General features: G+C 38.2%; 1 protein-coding gene across 1 annotated transcript; it reads right to left on the minus strand.

The window, feature by feature from the left end:
- Positions 1-2,202: 2,202 nt before the first annotated feature.
- LOC103427274 (zinc finger CCCH domain-containing protein 55-like) lies at positions 2,203-6,594 on the minus strand. Its single transcript, XM_008365342.4, has 8 exons — positions 5,401-6,594; positions 5,009-5,185; positions 3,930-4,109; positions 3,744-3,841; positions 3,304-3,564; positions 3,041-3,203; positions 2,663-2,863; positions 2,203-2,550 (listed from the first exon to the last, which is right to left on the minus strand). The coding sequence occupies exons 1-7, from the start codon at positions 6,405-6,407 to the stop codon at positions 2,692-2,694; spliced, it is 2,058 nt and encodes a 685-aa protein (XP_008363564.3). The 5' UTR covers positions 6,408-6,594; the 3' UTR covers positions 2,203-2,550; positions 2,663-2,691.
- Positions 6,595-18,547: the final 11,953 nt, after the last annotated feature.

The raw sequence follows: 18,547 nt of genomic DNA on the forward strand, positions 1-18,547 counted from the left end.
TAAATACACTCATAAAAACCCAACGTTTTTCATGTAAACAATGTCTTAGAACCTGAATGTTCTAACTTTAATGCTTATGGATGTTTTATTTCCTATAACACTAATCACAATCTTGATCCCTTTATTTAGTAGATTGACGAACCGTCACGAGTTTGATTTCACTGATTTGGACGTTTTTTACTGAAACTACTTTATGTAAGTACAAGACGTGAATCTGCATGTGATTATCAAGAAGCTAAGAACCATTAAAACCATCAATGGCGTGGAAGAGCTAAATAAACCTTCGCCATGATCTTCATTCAAAAACTTATACTCGAAGCATTACAAACGGAAGTACCTCCCTAACGAGGATTTCATGGCTCTTTGGCTCGCTCTATGGATAGTTTAATTATTAAAGATGATATTGCATGAAGCAAACCATGATTGAAACCTTTACATCTATGAATGAGTATGATTCTAAAGTTTATAAAATCCGATCGAATTTGACTGGAAAATACTTTTCTTGTCTTTCCATGTTTTTGAATTGCTCCTGAAGTAGTAAGATAGAGAGCCCCAGTGAGTCCGTTGGGAGGTATCAAACGGGAGAGATAAATTTTTAGGATAAAATCCTCGTTCTAAGCCTAGAAAATCTTAGAGGACATCTGGCAGTAGATATTGCATTCCATTAGGAGTTATGATTACTTGCGGCCACACCAATTCCTAGATTTTATAAACTCCCAAACTTATAGGATTTGATTATGTCCATATCTGGATCAGATTGCGTGTCTTGTGGAACAAGCATGGTCATCCAGCGGAGTCGCTAGGACTCCGCCAATTGCCCCATAGTAGAGTGATGGTGGCACCGCTACTCTGGTTCATATATCTCTACCTGAAGCTGGTAAATCCACAACTGGACTTCTAAGCTAACTGTATCCAGATCAGCTTTACTCCGGCCCTAGAAAATCATGGTCCCTATTTTTAATTTTTTTTAAAATTAAGTTAAAGGGTTTTTTGAGTAACCTACTAAAAAGGAACCTAGATTTTGTCTCCTTCAATCCCCTCTTATTTGAATGCTCGTGATTAAATCACACTAACATTTCAAGCTGCCTTCTCTTATTTGTAGAAAGAAAAAAATAAAAATAAAAAGAGAGAAAGGGACTGGAGAGGGGAGAAGAACGGAAAGGGAGAGAATCCTGCAATCCTACTCCTTCGAACGGTCAGCAAACACACGGAGCAAAAAAACAAAGATTGATGAGAAACAGCAAACATTTCCAGTAAGAGTGAAAGTGAAAGGAGTGATAAATAACTCTGATGTATACCCATTTATGTAAATGTCAGCGGCACCCATGTGACGACTTTACTCGTAGCACCCACATGTAAAATACAACAAACAATATGTGACAAAGCACACCACCTACCTAAAAGCAAAAACTTTCGACAAAATCCCCTTCCTACCCCTGATTCGGTGATCACGTGATGCTCCTGCTGCAACCAAAACATCAGACAGCTACAAGACAATCATATGACCCCAACAAAACATAAAATAGCCATTCTATCCCCTTTCAACTTAGACCAACTCCAATTCTTAGAGTAAAACTCAAATTTTAGATTATAAACTTATCTCAACTTACTCCAACCTTTGGACCAAATATGAGTTAAAACACAATGCTCATTTCTGGGGTAAATTTAGCCTAGGAATCCCCCCGAGGTTAGTGGAGCTAGCCCACCATATATGTATATTTTTTTTGGTTTTATATTTATAAATTAATAGAATCTAACGGTTAATATCTAATTTGATAAAATCCAACTGTAAAAAAAACATCTAACGGTCTAAATTTAAATTCAACGGCTAAAGTAATTAAAGAAAATTATTTCATGTGTTTCATATTCTTTCGTAGTGTTCCATGAATTTTTTAGTGTCAATTTAATGATTTTTCAATATTAATTGGAATCTAAAATTTGTATAAAATTAAATTCTGATAATCTACATAATTTATTTTTTTTTAAAGTTATTTTAAGAAAAAAATAATTATAAATTCATTCTTTACTAATCTCGTGCTAAATATTTAACCCAAAAGGTTGGAGGAGAAAAACCATTTCTGTGTTAAAACCTAAATTTTATGAGTCAAAATTTTTTTATTTTAACTAACCCAAGAATTGAAAATAGTCTTCATGTACAACCAGCAACTACGAATTCTTATGTTTCTGGAAAACTCAAAAATCTAAGCAAAACAAACCTTAGGAAACATAGTAAGATGAAAGATAAGTTCTTCTGTACATAACAACGTAAAATATAAGTTACAATCCTTGTTCTGCTCTAGACTACAGAAAACACAAAGGAGATCAATCGATCGATCGATCCCAGTCTCGTTCGTAATTTCATCTGTCCTTACGTATGAAATATGTATTTTCTTTTCAGTTAGCAGTATGTATCGGGGGTGATGGCAAGCGAGACCTCGTTGAGATCTTCCTTCTCTATGGATCTACTCTTAGTCTTTGATGTAGGTATAATTCAGCAGCTATACATCTTCTAGCGGATTTACTCTTCCTTTTATATGCTTCTCTACTTTCCTGCATAAGGGAGGCGGAACATAATCATAAACGTAGATTTTTTGATTTCGCACCGCTACAAACCCTAGCAAAGTTATGTACACAGAACAAAATTAGTAGGGATGGTCCTTACCCTAGCAGTAGCACAGTCAATCAGCATTATCAATGAGAAGCAATGAAGCCAGCAGAATTGACTGATGATAATGTGTTGTTTTCAGTAGCAATGGCAGTATCATTAACTTCGAGCACAGTGGTTGACAACTCAGATAGATGATGATCTCCGGCAGATTTTGTAGGAGAAGTAAAGAGGCTATCGGGCAGGACCTGCTCTGCACTGCTCTCTCATCACAACCACAAGAACATAAAAAAGAAGATAAATATATTAAATGCAATATGCAGAAGAACATGATATTTTACAATAGAAGAAACTTAAATCAATAAGAAAATAAATTAGGTCATGTTGTTATAGCTGTAGTCAATATTTACTTGATACGAAAACGAAGCTCCTTACCTTTTATGAAGATTAGGAGCATCCAGGTTGGAGTCTTGCTCCTTTTCTTTGCCATTCCTATTGCCATTGTTGTGAATGAAAGCTAAATTATCTTCCTTCTGGGACTGCTGCTCAGCAATTGCACGAGTCACAGACATTGAGGCAGCTGGAATGTCACTGTGGCCTGCGATAACATGGAATTCAGTAGTTGGAACAACGATTATACATCACAAAACTTAAACATATATACAGTACAAATTAATGGTAAGTGATAATAAGAAAACCTTCTGCAACTTCTTGTTCCATGCTGTCAAATGGAAGGATATTTTGATTGATCTGAGCATGGGAATGAGGGCTCAACGGAGGACCATGAGCACCAACAGATAGACTGCGGTTATGATGGGTTAAGCGTTCATTCTTCCAGTCTGGGAGCTGCAGACTCATAAGTCTTCTGCCTTGGAGTTCAATTGCTTGCTGCAGTTCAGCCTGCTCCTCCAACTTTCTTCTCAATAACACCTCCTGTGTATTGTAGAACATTCTTCCCCCTAATAGAAAACATGCATTCAGGTAAAATATAAAATGAAAAGAAAAAATATCAACGAGAATAGAGATTCTCTCTTGCATATTCGGCAAAATGCTAAGACATTTGTCAACATTCAGTCATCCCTTCTTTCTTTTTACAATAGTGTTTATGGCACAAAGTATTCATTCTTGTTTTACTAACCAAGTGGGAGATCATATGCATCTCTAGAATCAAGACCACCAGGGCTCAGACATGATGAAAATTCTCCCCTCTCCAAATGCTGTTGTTGTTGTTGCCTCCTGCAGACAATCAACAATTGAGACATCAATGCAAGTGAAATAACGATATGCCTTAGATTAAAACATAACATAGGAATAATGCACATACTTATCCAGGATTTTTCCCTTCTCCTTGTAGGGCTTGACGAGCACACGTGAATCACATATAAAATGAGGATTGCCTTTGGACAATATAAGCCTGACAGTTTCTGGGAAGACAAATGTTACGAACCCAAACATTCGCTTCTGCTGATATGGGATCCTAACATCTTGAACTGGCCCGAACTTGCTGCAAAAGTAGAACAACGAACAATTCCATAAGAATTCCAGAACAGTACGCGTTTGAACAATATAATAACAATCATATGAAAATATCTTATCTTGGAATAATACATAGAAATCCTTTCTCTTTGTTAAAGTAGAACCAAACATAAGGGCCAACACACATTTGGCCAGCCACTCAAGATCCCACAAGACCTCTGAATTTGTTTTACATTGTCATAGTGACACTTGACATCATCCTGTAGAACATCTCCAATAACCATGCATTGGGACCATGACATACCAAGCAATAACAGGTTAGCAAAGTTATTTGACAGATTCACAAACAACAATTCATCATTGCCATTGCAAAATCACAATATGGGAGTCATACAAAGACAAAAGTATGGTTGATCAGATAAATCGTTTTGTCAAATGGTGTATGACACTAGACTCATGTTCACAGCAGAGCACTAACTGAACTTCTTCAGTTTATTTGACTTCATCCTTTAAAGGAAGAATCCCTCAGTAATAATTCATGGCAGTGCATATGCTGCATTAGCATAATATAGGTCAATTGTAACATTTGAAGCCAACATTGCAAGCCCTAATGCAAGTGTTGGGTACGGTTCAAAGGTAAAATCCCTACCGATTTAGACACTTGACAATGTATTCAAGTCAAACAATGCCAAAAAGCCCAAATTGCCTTCTCATACTAACTTAAGAAAACACATAGATTGTCATGCCACAAGATGAAATGCATACACTAGAATGCCATTATAGTTGACCGAAGTGCTAAGGAATGATCGATTCGAAAGAATCCAATTCCTATTTTGCCAATACTCAGGCATAACAACAGCTTACTCAAGGTTGTTGGAAGACTTGGTCCAACTAACAAATAATAAGTAATAGGATGTATAATTCTACCTGAAGTATTCTGAAACATCTTCATCTCTAAAAGTGCTCTCAGCTGGGAATGTCAAGTAGATCTGTCTTGAAGCTGAGTTCGCCTTTTCAACAGAAGCCATTGCCAAAAGTTCGTTTCTATCAGGTCGACACCGCCCAAACTTGAAAAGTTCTTCCCCCATCATCATGGCCGCAACTCTACAATGCAACAGATTCCACCGAGGAAACAAAAATGTTGAACCAAAAAAAGAGACAGAACCAATAACCAACCCAAACCAAGAATGCACTTGCAGTCAACAACAGTTCCACACAAAAGACATCAATCTATACAGAGCGAAATGGGTTGTTTTCAACATACTCAAAATAAATAACAAAGCAACAGAAAATAGCGAAATCCGCGACTTCCAATTTACCTCTGAGGGTCATTCTGCTGTTGCAATAGGAAATTCATGTACTTGTTGTACGAAGAAGGCGACGCTCCAGCCATGAACTGAGAGGCAGCAGCCAATCTCTGTTGCTGGGCTTTCAACCGCAACATCTCCTCCTGCTGTTCGAAACCATCGAGATTACTGAGAGACCCCACAATAGCACCAGGAGCGTCCAGGGAATCAGCAAAACCGCAATGCACAAACTTGCAATTGCTTCCATTCTTGCAAAACCCTCTAGCAAAGTAAAGACACGGCTTGAACCCAACTCCCAAAGCAGGGTCCTCGGACCCGAGACAAGCATCGCTGGCCGAATAGCTCCTTTTGTGGAAATGGGTGTCGCCATTGTTAACCGAATGAACCCAATCAGGAACCCCGGGACCCAATTCGAGCCTGGGATCAATGGAATCGCCCGGCCTCGAAGAGGAAGAAGACTCGTTGAGAAAGGAGAGGTACTCGCTGAGTTGATGCTCGTCAATGAGGTCACTTCCTGGCCACCCATCACCACCGCCCCCACCACCACCATCCTTACAGAACTGGTGCGAATGTACTGGAACGGAGAAGGACCCGGCCCGGATATTGTCATGAGAGAGTAAAGGGCTTGCCTTTGGGCTAATGGAGTTGTTTGGGAAGCCAGAAAGCGGCCAGGGATTCGAAGAGGGAGAAGAAGAGTTGTTCCCAAAGTCAAAGCCGTTTGGGATTCTAGGAGAGGACTGGGAAAACGGGTTGGCGTTGGTTGGTCTGGCTATGGGATTTAGCGGTGAAGGAGAGGAAGGAGTGGACGATGCGGACGAAGTGTTTGACGAAAGTCCCAACTGGATTTTAGCCCTCACAATCAGTGAGTGCAAAAGGCTCTCGGGACCATACGCCAAACGAATCAAATCCTTCTCGGCAAGATCTTGAATGAGAAGATAACCCATGATTTTGATGGCATTTTCTGGGTCTAAGGTTTTGATCTTCGAAAAGAGTACATTTGTAAGTTCATAGGAACCCATGAAGTTTTCTCTATCAGACCGGAGAAGGAGTGAGAAAATTGGTTTTTGAGTAGGGTTTGAAGTGTATTTCAGTAGACTGTGAAAAGCCTCTCTCTCCTACCTGTCTGTCTGTCTTTCTCTCTCATCTCTCTGGAATCTATACTTTGAGGGAAGACCGGAAGGAGTGGTAGATTTCAGATCTACTTACTTCAAATTGAATGAAAGTGAATGAAAAGAGGAGAGGAGAAAATCCTAATCCATTTTAAGAAGTGAAGGTTAACAATAATGCGATTTATTTTTATTTTTTAATGAGAATTGAAAGTTAGTTATAATTTTAAAAATGATTCTTTAATACCTAATTTATAAATAAAAATAAATACTAATAATTCATAGGAGTGGTCGTGTTGTATTGACAATTAACTTTGAAGTAAGTAGCCCCATTCGGTTGGAGATGGGTTTTTTGTCAAAAGGCTATGTTTTGACCTATGGCTCTTTGGCCCCCTCAGTTGGAGATGATATAAAATATGGTCTGACACTGTTCATTAAAAAAAAATTCTTGCAAGGCTATAGGGCTAAACATGACTCTTTGGCCTTCCTTCGGTTGGAGATGGCCTAAGGGGGAGGGGTGGGCTTTGCCTCACAAAAGGCTAGCAATAATGTGGTTCAAATTCACTCTTGGCGAGAATCGAACCTAAGACCTCTCACTTACAAGTGAAGATGAATACTAATAGACCATATAGAGATTTTACTTTTACTCCATATAGAGATTTTATTGTATATTGGCCTAAATCAACCCTTTATATATTGGAAAAATTTACATTGATGCAGTCCTAAAATTAGTTAGGAGTGTTCTGTAAATACTTATGGGATTCAATAGCTTTTAGATAGTTTCTAGTTGTAATCTATTACTTGAAAGGTAAGGATTCTTCTTTTCTTATGACTATAAATAAATGCACAATGGATAAGAAATCATTAATACAGAATCACCAGATTCTCTATCTTTCTCTATTTGCCACTGATCCTTCTCCCTCTTTACCCTCAGTAAAATAGGCATACAACACGTTATCAGCACGCTCTTGCTGCTGCTTTAAGGAAATGAAGGTTCTTGGAGGAGGTTCTTCTCCAACTAGCATTCAAAGACTTTCTTTGTCATCCAATTCAAAGTTCTTCTAAAACACATAATCGATATTTTATAAGCTCTAATAACATGAAAACATTCACCATGTTGCATGAACCCCCAATTTATCTATATTTTATATATTGCCTTATACTGCTATATATATATATATATATATATATAAGAAAATTGTAGCAATAGTCCTTCAACTTTAACCCAATTGGAGCGCGCTCAATCAAAAATCCATTACTATTGGTCCCTTAACTCATCAAAACCTGCAGCTATGGTCCTTTTCGTCAACTCCATCAAAATGACTATATTGGAAGGACTTTTGCTACAATTGGGTTAAAGTTAAGGGATCCTTGCTACAATTGGGTTAAAGTTCAGGGACTATTTGTCCAATTGGGTTAAAGTTGAGGGACCATTTCTCCAATTAGGTTAAAGTTGAGGAATCATTGCTACAATTTGTTTTCATTTAGCTTGCCATATTTACCTCTCGATTAAGCCTCATATGTGTGACACTTTACTTATTTTGACAGAAGTTTTAACGAAGTTGACTTATTTTGATTTTGGATATGCAATATTATGATGTTGATTTTGTATATACAATATTATGTAGACCAAAAAATTTCTTACATGACATGTTAACAAGATCCGAAATAACACGAAGATAATGGAGTTCGGATCAATATGTTAACTAATCAGATTGTTATCGGGTCACATGTTAATGAGTTTTTAATAGTTTTACCTGCGAATTACCCGTTTCAACCTGATAAGAAAAAAGTTAGTTTGATAATTTTAAACTACTAAAAAACCTTCATAAAATAGCCATCCATAGTTTTAATCTCACATGAGATTAAAAATTTCCAAAGCACGTTAAAAATACCAAAGCAATTTAAAATTACTAAAGCCCATTAAAAATTCATAATAATTACTTTTCTGGTGTGAAAAATATGTCAATGCTCATAATAAAAAAATATAATAATTAATGAAAATGTGAAAAAAAATATATAAACACTCGCGATTGCATTCTCTACGCTTAAAAGATGGTTACATAGTCATTAGGATTTTTAAAACCCTCCAAACCCTCATGAACAATGTTTTATTGTTTGAGTGCAAATTAATAATTCATAATGATCAACGTAGAAGTGTGAAAAATGTGAAAAGAATATACAAACACTCGTAATAACAAGCTTTACAACTTTTTTAAAGGAGTCATCTCAGAAATTTGGCACAAAACCCATAAATCCTAGATTTATATTTAACCGCCGGTGGTCGTTTACACTATATTCTTCTCATTGGATTTCATTTTTTAGATTTTTGTTTTTGAAAACATGATCTTTTAGCAAATGCAAAAAAAAAAAAAAATGGTTTGGATCGTTGATATCACATTCCGATGTTTACAATTAACTGAAATATGAGTCGATTATACATATATTCTAGGGACTTTAGAAACTCCAAGAAATATTTTCACTAACCGTAAAAATCTAAATGTGATATCAATGATCTGAACCGTTCATCTTTCTGCTTCTGCTAAAATGTCATGTTTTTGAAAAAGAAAATCTAAAAAATGAAATTTAGTTAGAAGAATGGAGCAGAAACGTGACAATCAACGTTTAAATTTAAATCTATGGTTTTATAGGATTATGATGGTGAATTTCAAAGTTGACATTTTCACAAAAATTGTAGAGCTTGTCGTTTGGAGTGTTTAAAGATATATTTCTTCACACTTCTAGATTAATTAAAAATCTATTAAAAAACCTTACTGCAACAATAACCATAGGATTTAATCTCACTCATGTGAAATAAAATCCTTACCGTTGGATTCTTTGATCTCACTTACTTTTTTAGTATTACGTCTTTCTTATGATTATTTATTGGTTTAAAATATATTTTTCTTTGACGGGTAACGGGTCGAGTCATTTTATTCGTTAGTAGTAATGGATCGAGTTCGAAACGAGTCATGTTACCTGTTCATTTTAACGAGTGATACACGACACGATTCGTTAAGATATCAGGAATGTCACAAAAGTGACATGAACACGGAACACATGACATAAATGCCAGGTGTAATATTATGTTTTATTATGGTATTAGATATTGTTAATGTGAGAGCATGATTTTCCAAAACCGGAGTAAGGCGAACCGGAATTCGAATACTCATAAGTCTGATCATGGACTCTATAGCCTCCGCAGCAAAGTTGAATAAATAGAGCATCAATGCCACCATCATTCTATGGGCGAAGTCTGACGACTTCACTGAGATTGACCATGCTTTTCCCGCAATATACGTAAGCTTAATCCAGCAAGGAATCATCAAGTTTTCTATAATCTTGGAAGTAATCACACTTCTAAGAGGATGCAATATCTACATTCTAAATATCCTCTAAGATTCTCTCAGTTTAATACAGATTCACTATCCTAAAATGTCTCATCCTTGAATAGTATAAATATATCATTCTAGGGTTCATCTTTGGTAATGCAATTATTACATACTTATGCTCATACCCACTGCTTGAGTCTTATATTGCTTACTAACTTGATTGTTGGAGAGGCTTTAATTAACACACACCCATGTTCTTTGGCAAACTCAAGGTTATGCTCGATTTTACAAGTAAACATATTTGTGCATCTTCAATCTTCATGGCGGTACACGAATTTGGTTCCAAGAATTGGAGCTTTCATTAAAAGTTAATTCATATTCCTCCTAATTAGACCATTTTCCCACACACATGACTGAAAGCTCTGTTAAAACCAACGTTAACATGGCACTAGGATACAGTTTAACCTCAGAAGCACCCATTGCACTCATCGGGAATAATTGTATTCTAAACGCCACCACCATTCTAAGGGCGAGCAACCAACCCCTGATGTTACAATCACCCTAGGGAGCGATGATGCTCCAATCGCTGGATCCCCTTCTACCATAGAACAAGTTTGAGAGACTTTGTTAAAGATCAACACCTCTGTTGATAAGTTGTAAAAACCCTACACTGCTTCTCTGCGGAGAGTCACACAAACTTCATGCACATTAAGAAATATATGAAGGCTCTAGAAAACTCCAACGAGACCACTCCACAAACCCAAATTCCTATCTTTTGTTATGGTAACATAAGTACCAGAACCCTAGAAAGACAGCCTTTCGTGCCAACTTCTACTTTGACCCTAGTAGACATTGCTAATTTGAGTACGTGACACGTCCCGATCCCAATATCCCCAAATACCATGATAGGCACGTGCTACCCAATACCCGAAGGTGACAACGCTATTTAAAACAGGTAAGAAACTAAAATATGTAATTAGAAGGTGATATACCAATGTAGAATTGTGTTCAAAGCATACAACTACTAAAGAATTATGTGAAAGAATTATTATAAATGGTATGAACAAAGAAATGGGTCCTACCCTGAGAATACTCGAAGATCACTACGCAGAAGTGCCCTGATGCCGGGATTGTATGCCTCAATTCTAAATCCTGAAGTGGGTGCAAAACAGAAAAAGTGAATGGACCAAAGTTTATAATAATAGTACTAATAATAAGAAAACCATTCACTCCATTGTTTTGAAAACATATATATATATAATACTACATAGTAGTTTTCCGAAAAGTCTACATGCCATGAAAACATTTGTAAAACAAGTTCGAGTAAAACCATGCTCAATAATGGTGTTATCATCGTCCGAAGGAAAATCCATAAATCTCATCAATATTATACTCTCTAGGGGTATCATAGTAGCCCGAAGGCAGTATCTGTCCATCATCCGAAGGTGAAGCTATATGACACTAGGTTACACCAGTAAAGAAACATGGTACGCCCTATCACCCGAAGGTGAAACTATACGACTCTGGGTTATGTTATAGAAGAAATATATAACATCACACATTGACACTAGCCTCGGGCTAGTGAAGATGGGGGTATATCATCAATATCATCAACTTATCATTCACCCAAAGGCAGTACATGTCCATCACCCGAAGGTGAAGTTGTACGACACTAGGTTACATCAGTGAAGAAACATGGTAAGCCCTATCATCCGAATGTGAAGCTGTACGACTCTGGGTTACGCCAGAGAAGAAATATATACATATATATCTTCAACTGTGTCTTACAGCTATAGACGTCTACATACCCGAGTTGTGTGGATGTGTTATGTGATAACCTGCTAGATAAGTAGGGGATTAAATCAACTTCAGAGGGCAATTATTTATCCCTACAAGAAAAAGAGAAAGCTAGAGGATATTTTTTCCTCATCCCCTAGCACTCTTCTTTGCTTGCTCGTGCAAAGAACCATCTTTCGTTGATTTCTTTATCTTATCCGCGCCGCACCAATGTAAGAAAAACTTAATTTTCTTTGTCTTTTTCTTGGGTGGTGCTTCCATGAGGCAGCAATCGGGGTGGTGTGGTACGTCGGCTGGTAAGGGCTAGAAGTCGTCTTGGCATAAGCCGAGAAGGTGGTGTGGCAGGGGCCACAACTTATGCTGCTCGGCTTGATTGAAGCCAAATGCTGGCTCGACATGAGACGAGGAAGTAGCGTGCATGGGCCACGGTTTGGGCTACCACGTCTGGACTGCTTGCCAAGAATGAGGAAACTGCTTAAATTTGATTTTTCAACTGCCGTAGATAAAGCAATCAAGGACGGAGCTACCTAGATCGGAGCTACTGAAGATGAAGTGTTGGATGAGCGAACTGTTAAGTGCGAAGTGGCTACTGCCCCTTACCATTTGTTGCTTAGCTGGTCTTCGAGTATTCGATCTTTAAAGTTATGTGTCTTTCTCACACTGGAGAGCAATTAGTTTATCCTCTTGTACTAGAGAGCAGACCTATATAGGTCTCGGAGAATTAGTTTACCCTATCGTATTGGAGAACAATTAGTTTATCCTCTAGCACTAGAGAGTAGACCCAGATGGGGAATTAGTTTACCCTTTCGTACTGGAAAGCAATTAGTTTATCCTCTCGCACTGGAGAGCAAACCCAGATAGATGTCGGGGAATTAGTTTACCCTTTCGCACTGGAGAGCAATTAGTTTATCCTATCGCATTAGAGAGTAGACCCAGATAGGTGTTGGGGAATTAGTTTATCCTCTTGCACTGAAGAATAGACCCAGATGGGTGTCAGGGAATTGGTTTACCCTCTTGCATTGGAGAGCAATTAGTTTATCCTTTCACACCAGAGAGCATACCCATATGGGTGTCGGGGAATTAGTTTACCACCTCGCACTGGAGAGCATGAAAGTCATTGTTATGAGTGCAACTGAGGAAAATTGGACTGCTAGACAATTGAAATAATCCTCAACCTATGAGGTCTTGTTTGGTGATCTGCTTGAAACTTCGAACTATTTGTTGAACCCGTGTAAAGGTGTACATGGGAATCGCAGTGACCCGCTTCCATACTTTTATCAAGTATTGCACCATCATTAGATGTTTCGTCGTATGCCCTTTTAAGTCTTGGTTGGTGATCAGCTGAGAATATGAATGGATTGCAAGCTTCTTCACCGCTCAGTCTTTCATTAGTAAGGGCTACTAATAAAGCCTTGTCTTCTGCTCCATCGTTGAATGCTTTGAAGTTTGGTGTGCCATTGGCTTGGTCAGCGCGAGCCACATGGAAAAATTGGCACGGCTGGGAGCCGTGGTGCTAGATCGACACAGTTAGGAGCCATGGTAATAAATCAAGGGTTGCAGGGAGCCGTGGAGCAAGTAGGCACGACTACGAGCGCAGAGCTAGGGCTGGCTTGGGCCACGTTATGCGCAACATGAGGAATTGGACCATTAGGTTTGTGATGCTCACCTATTGGTGATTTGTTGTTTCAGTATTGAATAGTCTGAAATGTTAAAAACAAGGCAAGCCCTGGTTCTTGGTAGTTGGGTTGGTGTGTCCTTCTGGTACTCGTTTACCCCCAGAGTGGCATTAGATTGAGTTTTTTGTATCCGACAATCTATGTGAGATAGTCTCATCTGCCCAATCTTGTTAATGAAAGGTGACCTGCTTATGTTGGTCATGTCTCGTTGAAGCGCCTCGTCAGTATCTTCGTGCGCTGGAAATCGTGTAATCGTTCGGTTAAGAGCCTATCAACTTCTTCCTGAATTTTCCTCTAGTAGGGTAGCAGAGCTTCTGACAGGTTGTGACTTGTTGGTCCAGGCTTCTCTTCCATATGCTCGGCTTATCTATGTCACGATTATGGTGCATGTGGTACGTTCTTAGTAGGCAAGCGAATTACTTGCAAGCTGTTAGTTGAACTTAAGCCGGATTGAGTGACTACTTCTCTTCGTCCGTCGTGTTGCCTATTTCGATGTGAGGTGGATGGCACTCCTTGCAGGCCTAGCCACAAATTAACACTTCACCTGGAAGGTTGTTCATGTTAAATATCAAAGTGTAGCCCCAACCGTGAATGTATGCTCGTATGTGGGCCTAACCGAGAGTGCACACTCATCCGCGTTCTAAGACGAGAGTATATGCTATCTCAGGGTCCTAGTTGGGAATGTACACTGCCAGAAAGCTCAGTTTATGATTGGTTGAGTGGTTGCTTGTCAGGACATTGTTGGAGAGGTTTGTGTCTGCCCTTTTCCTACTTCGGGACACCTCATATGAGGCACGCTGCATCTTGATATGTTGCAAGAGTTGATTCACCAAGGTAGTCTGTTGCGCAAGGGCGCTTGCCAACTCTATGACTTGTCGAGACAAGTGTTGTTGCCTTTTAGGGTGGAAGAGCTTGGACGGTATACGTTTCCTTGAGTAGTGGAAGTGTAATAGACTCCGGACATAAGATTTGAGTTAGGATATGTCAAATATGTGGATAAATAGGGTGAAAATACTAGGGGTGGATTTTTTTGCCAAATTGCCATACCAACCGAATTGCCAACCGTGCCATACCGATTTTGTGCCAAATTTTTTGTGCCAACGGTAATGGTACGGTATTGTACCGTACCGAAAGTTCGTGGTACGGTATTGGTAATGGATACCATTACCACGGTATTACCATACCGTATCGAAAATATAATATAATATATAATTTATATAAATTATATAATATATAATTATAATATAACACATATTTATAAATTATAATATATTTTCTTTGTTTGTTAAATGGTTTTCAACTTTAATTCTTCTTGCTACTAATATGTTTTCTTCGTTTGTAATATAGGCTTGACACAAACTCAATCTTCTACAAGTTCAATGCCTCCTCCAAAAGCTTCGACATCTTAAACTTGAAGAATTGATCAATGAATTTTACCTTTTGAAGTTTAGTTTCAATTTTCCTTTGGTTTGAAACTTTAACTTCTATTTGGATTGTTAACTTCTATTTGTTTTGGTTTGTAATTTCTATTTGGATTGTAAGCTTAATTTTCATTTTGATGCATAATTTGAATTATTGTGTGTGTGAATTATGAATGATGAATAATAGATGAATTTAGGCTACAATTTAAATTACTGCTTTATGTTTCCATTCTTTGTTTTAGGCTTATAATTTTCAAGTAATTCATCAACATTTCATGCGGCTGTAAATCCAAAATCCATTTGGGCACTTGTTATGAGAATTTTCTTCCGTCTATGCATTTGGTTTATATATCTTTGTCTTATTACAGAGGCACAAAATATGAAATGTTGAACAAAGCAAAAACGGATTTTGTCTCAAAATAAAGTGGCAATTACCATTGCCATACCATGCCAACCGAATATTTGGCAATACCGAACTTCGGTATACCGAAAGTTTGGTATGGTAATGGTAATAGATTTTACCAAACCGAAAATTTGGTACGGTAATTGGTACGAGGGTTTTGATACGGTAACCGTACCGAACCCACCCCTAGAAAATACCCCTGGTTCAATCGACGGTCTAAAAATCTAAAGTCAGGATGGTTGAATCGACCTTGCACTGGTTGATTGCTTAGTGGGCCACGGTAGTAAGTTGGGCCATCGAAATGGGTCGGGTCATGGGAGCGGGCTGAACTTCTGGTGTGGGCTGGGCCATAGAAGCACGGGTGCACTGGGTCTCATCTCTCATCGGCGTAGCTTGGGACGGTTGCTGTTTGGCACTGGCCTGGGCTTGGTGCTGCTCTGTGGCGTAAGCCTGGGCGTGCCAAGCTGCTGCTGTTGGAGACTGGGCTTGGGCATGCTCCGGGGCCTGGGCTACTGAAATGGCAGCAAGCTGGCCTAACTCCGATGATTGCGCATCTTAGGTCGTGGCCTGATGGTCTCACTGCCATGGAGCTGGCCCACTCATCACTGCCATAGTGGTCCTCGTGGCTGCCATGGTGGTGGTGCTCCGTGGTGGCAAAGTTGGTCATTTTGCCACCGCATTGAGCCTCATGGATCGTCGTGGTTGGGTTACGTCTCGTCCTCCATCATTTGATCCGAATCTTTGAACGTAGGAAGTTTCGTTCGTCGTGTTTTTGAATTTCCGATCATTGTATTTTTCCCTTACCTCTATTCAAAGAATTAAAAAAATTTAGGAATAAGAAAGTATGAAAACATTTACGAACGAACGAGAAATGAGAAACTTTGAATGCGAGAGTCTTCTTCAAGAATGTGAATCAAACTCTCAATGAAAGCACCAATTTGTGGATGCAAATTTTCGACGTCTTCTCTGTTGATGAAAATGCAATTGCAAAATAATAACACCTAAGATTAAGGCCAAAAGCCTCACGGGCCCACGATGAATGGGGGGCTTTGGCTGAAGAATCTCTGATGCCAAAGTTAGAATTAGAGAAAGTGTTTAGGAATTTTTTGAAAGAGAATGAACTAGCATTTTAGTGGGAAAGCATGACTATTTATAGGGGAGTGACCGGCCCTATTTGGATAATAGGGGCTGGCCACATATGGTCAAATTGTGAGTGTAATTGCAAGATACTATGTGAAATAATATCTTGCAATTAACTTGGCTATTAATCGCAAATTGAATAGGAAAATTGGGAGTTACCTTTTGAGTGAGGATTTGATGAGGAGTGATGAGAGGGTTTTGAATAAAATACCATTTTGATCACCTTTGACTTTTTCTTGATTGAGCCGTTATTGTTTGTTGCATGTGCGTGTGAATATCGGTGTGTCTCGAGGGTAATTTTATCCTTTTAACACAAAAGTACATGTGTCGCCTCCATAATTTTCTTGATTATTTTTTGCTCCACAGACATATCATACGATATCCTACACTAACTGTTACTAGAGTAAGCTGGGTAATATTATTATGTCATCACTGAGTAGTCTCGAAGTAATGACAAGCTAAGTATAATAGTATAATCATATTATTACGAAGTAATCTTGCCATATTGACAAGCTGAGAGTATATCTGTATAATCATGTCATTACAAAGTAATCTCGACGTACTGACAAGTTGAGTATAACTATATAATCATGCCATTACAGAGTAATCTTGACATGATAAGCTGAGTATATAACATACACGTGTAAGTGAATCTCATGTCGTAGACAAGCTAAGTATATATCATACACGGGCAAGGTGAATGTTATGTCAGTAGACAAGCTAAGTATATATATTGTACGCGTGTAAGCTGAATATGACAATTGTAAGCTGGTACAATACTCTAAACCTGTGCAGGGTATGTTTACCACAAGATAAGTAATAATAGAGAAATCAATATTTATATTTGTCTAGGCACGCTTAAAATTTAATAAAGAAACATTTTTTAAAGTAAAAGTCTACTCACACCTTCGACTAGCTCTCTTCGGAGGAGCCTTGTCTTTGCCAGTTGGTAAAGTCTGTACCCAGCCCAATCACAAAAATGTAACGTCTCGAACTCCAAGATGTGGTATCAATTAATTTTTATTTAATATAATGGTTACATCTTTCGAGTTAATCTCCTTACATACTCTAAGAATAGATCAAGCGAATCGTAGTTCATCGTACATACGAGAAATTCAACATACACCACATAATGTGAGGGGCAAATGATGGAGACATCTTAACCACATTAGATTTAGAATTACATTAATGCAGTTATCCAACATGAATATCTTTTTGGTGGACTTGCTGTGCTGTATGATATCTCCACATGTTGGCCAAAACATCGGCAACAATTCCATTTTACAAGTATGAACTTACTCGTACAAATTGGTCACTAATCCCCTTATGCTAAATATGTCCACGCATGGTACCACAGTTCTTGCACTCAAGATCCTTAACGTTCGATTATCTCATTCTCTAATATCGTTTGTATAAATAAAACACTGATCCGTACCTAGAGAAAATTTTTAGACCGCATTTTTTTTCTTATTTGTTATAATTTTGTTGTGAAACCCTATCAACATCCATATTGACTGTGTTTGAAGCACTATCGCACTGTCGTTTATAGGGAGGCAGTCCCCAAGAGTTGGACACAAATGCAAGACATACAACACTCACAAACAAAAATTTAAGCAAGAGCTCAAATCAAATCCACAATTTCAGGGATAATTTTGAACTCACAAAATATTTTCACCGTTAGAATTGAATTAAGTAACATTTTGTGTATTCAAAAAGAGCGTTGGACCATGGCACCAGGATGTCCAAAATGACCTAAATGCCCTCTATGTGTAATCATGTCAATTGCTTGACGTGCTCAAATTTTGTTGAACTTGGATTATCTCCCCTCGCATCCCCTCCTTTTCAATCTAGACCGCTCAAAAGAAATCTGATGGCTTGAAATTGTCCCACATATTTAATGAGCTTAATTTTATTTTTTTATTGCTTTTTTTCAACAATTCTTCCTCTTCTCCACTCATGTCCACACCACCATTTACTTTCCTTCTTATACATGCTAGTCATGATTGGTTCCTCAAGTCGATCTTGATGCCGTAACAGAAATTAACAGTTATCTCGAAGGTCTCAAAGATATTGGGGATGTCGGAGGGAAATCTTGAATTAGATTGTCGTTCTCATTGATTTGTTCAACAACCCTCACATGCGTTATACAACAAGACTGGATGGGAGGGAAAGAAATAGGAAGAGAGAGAATGCTCCTCCAATTTGATTTCAACATATGTCAACGAAGACACATTACCCCTTGAAGAAAATTTGCAATTTATCAAACCACAAAAAATGTATTATG

Source organism: Malus domestica, chromosome 03 (genome assembly GCF_042453785.1).
Source record: "Malus domestica chromosome 03, GDT2T_hap1".
NCBI classification, from domain to species: Eukaryota; Viridiplantae; Streptophyta; class Magnoliopsida; order Rosales; family Rosaceae; genus Malus; species Malus domestica.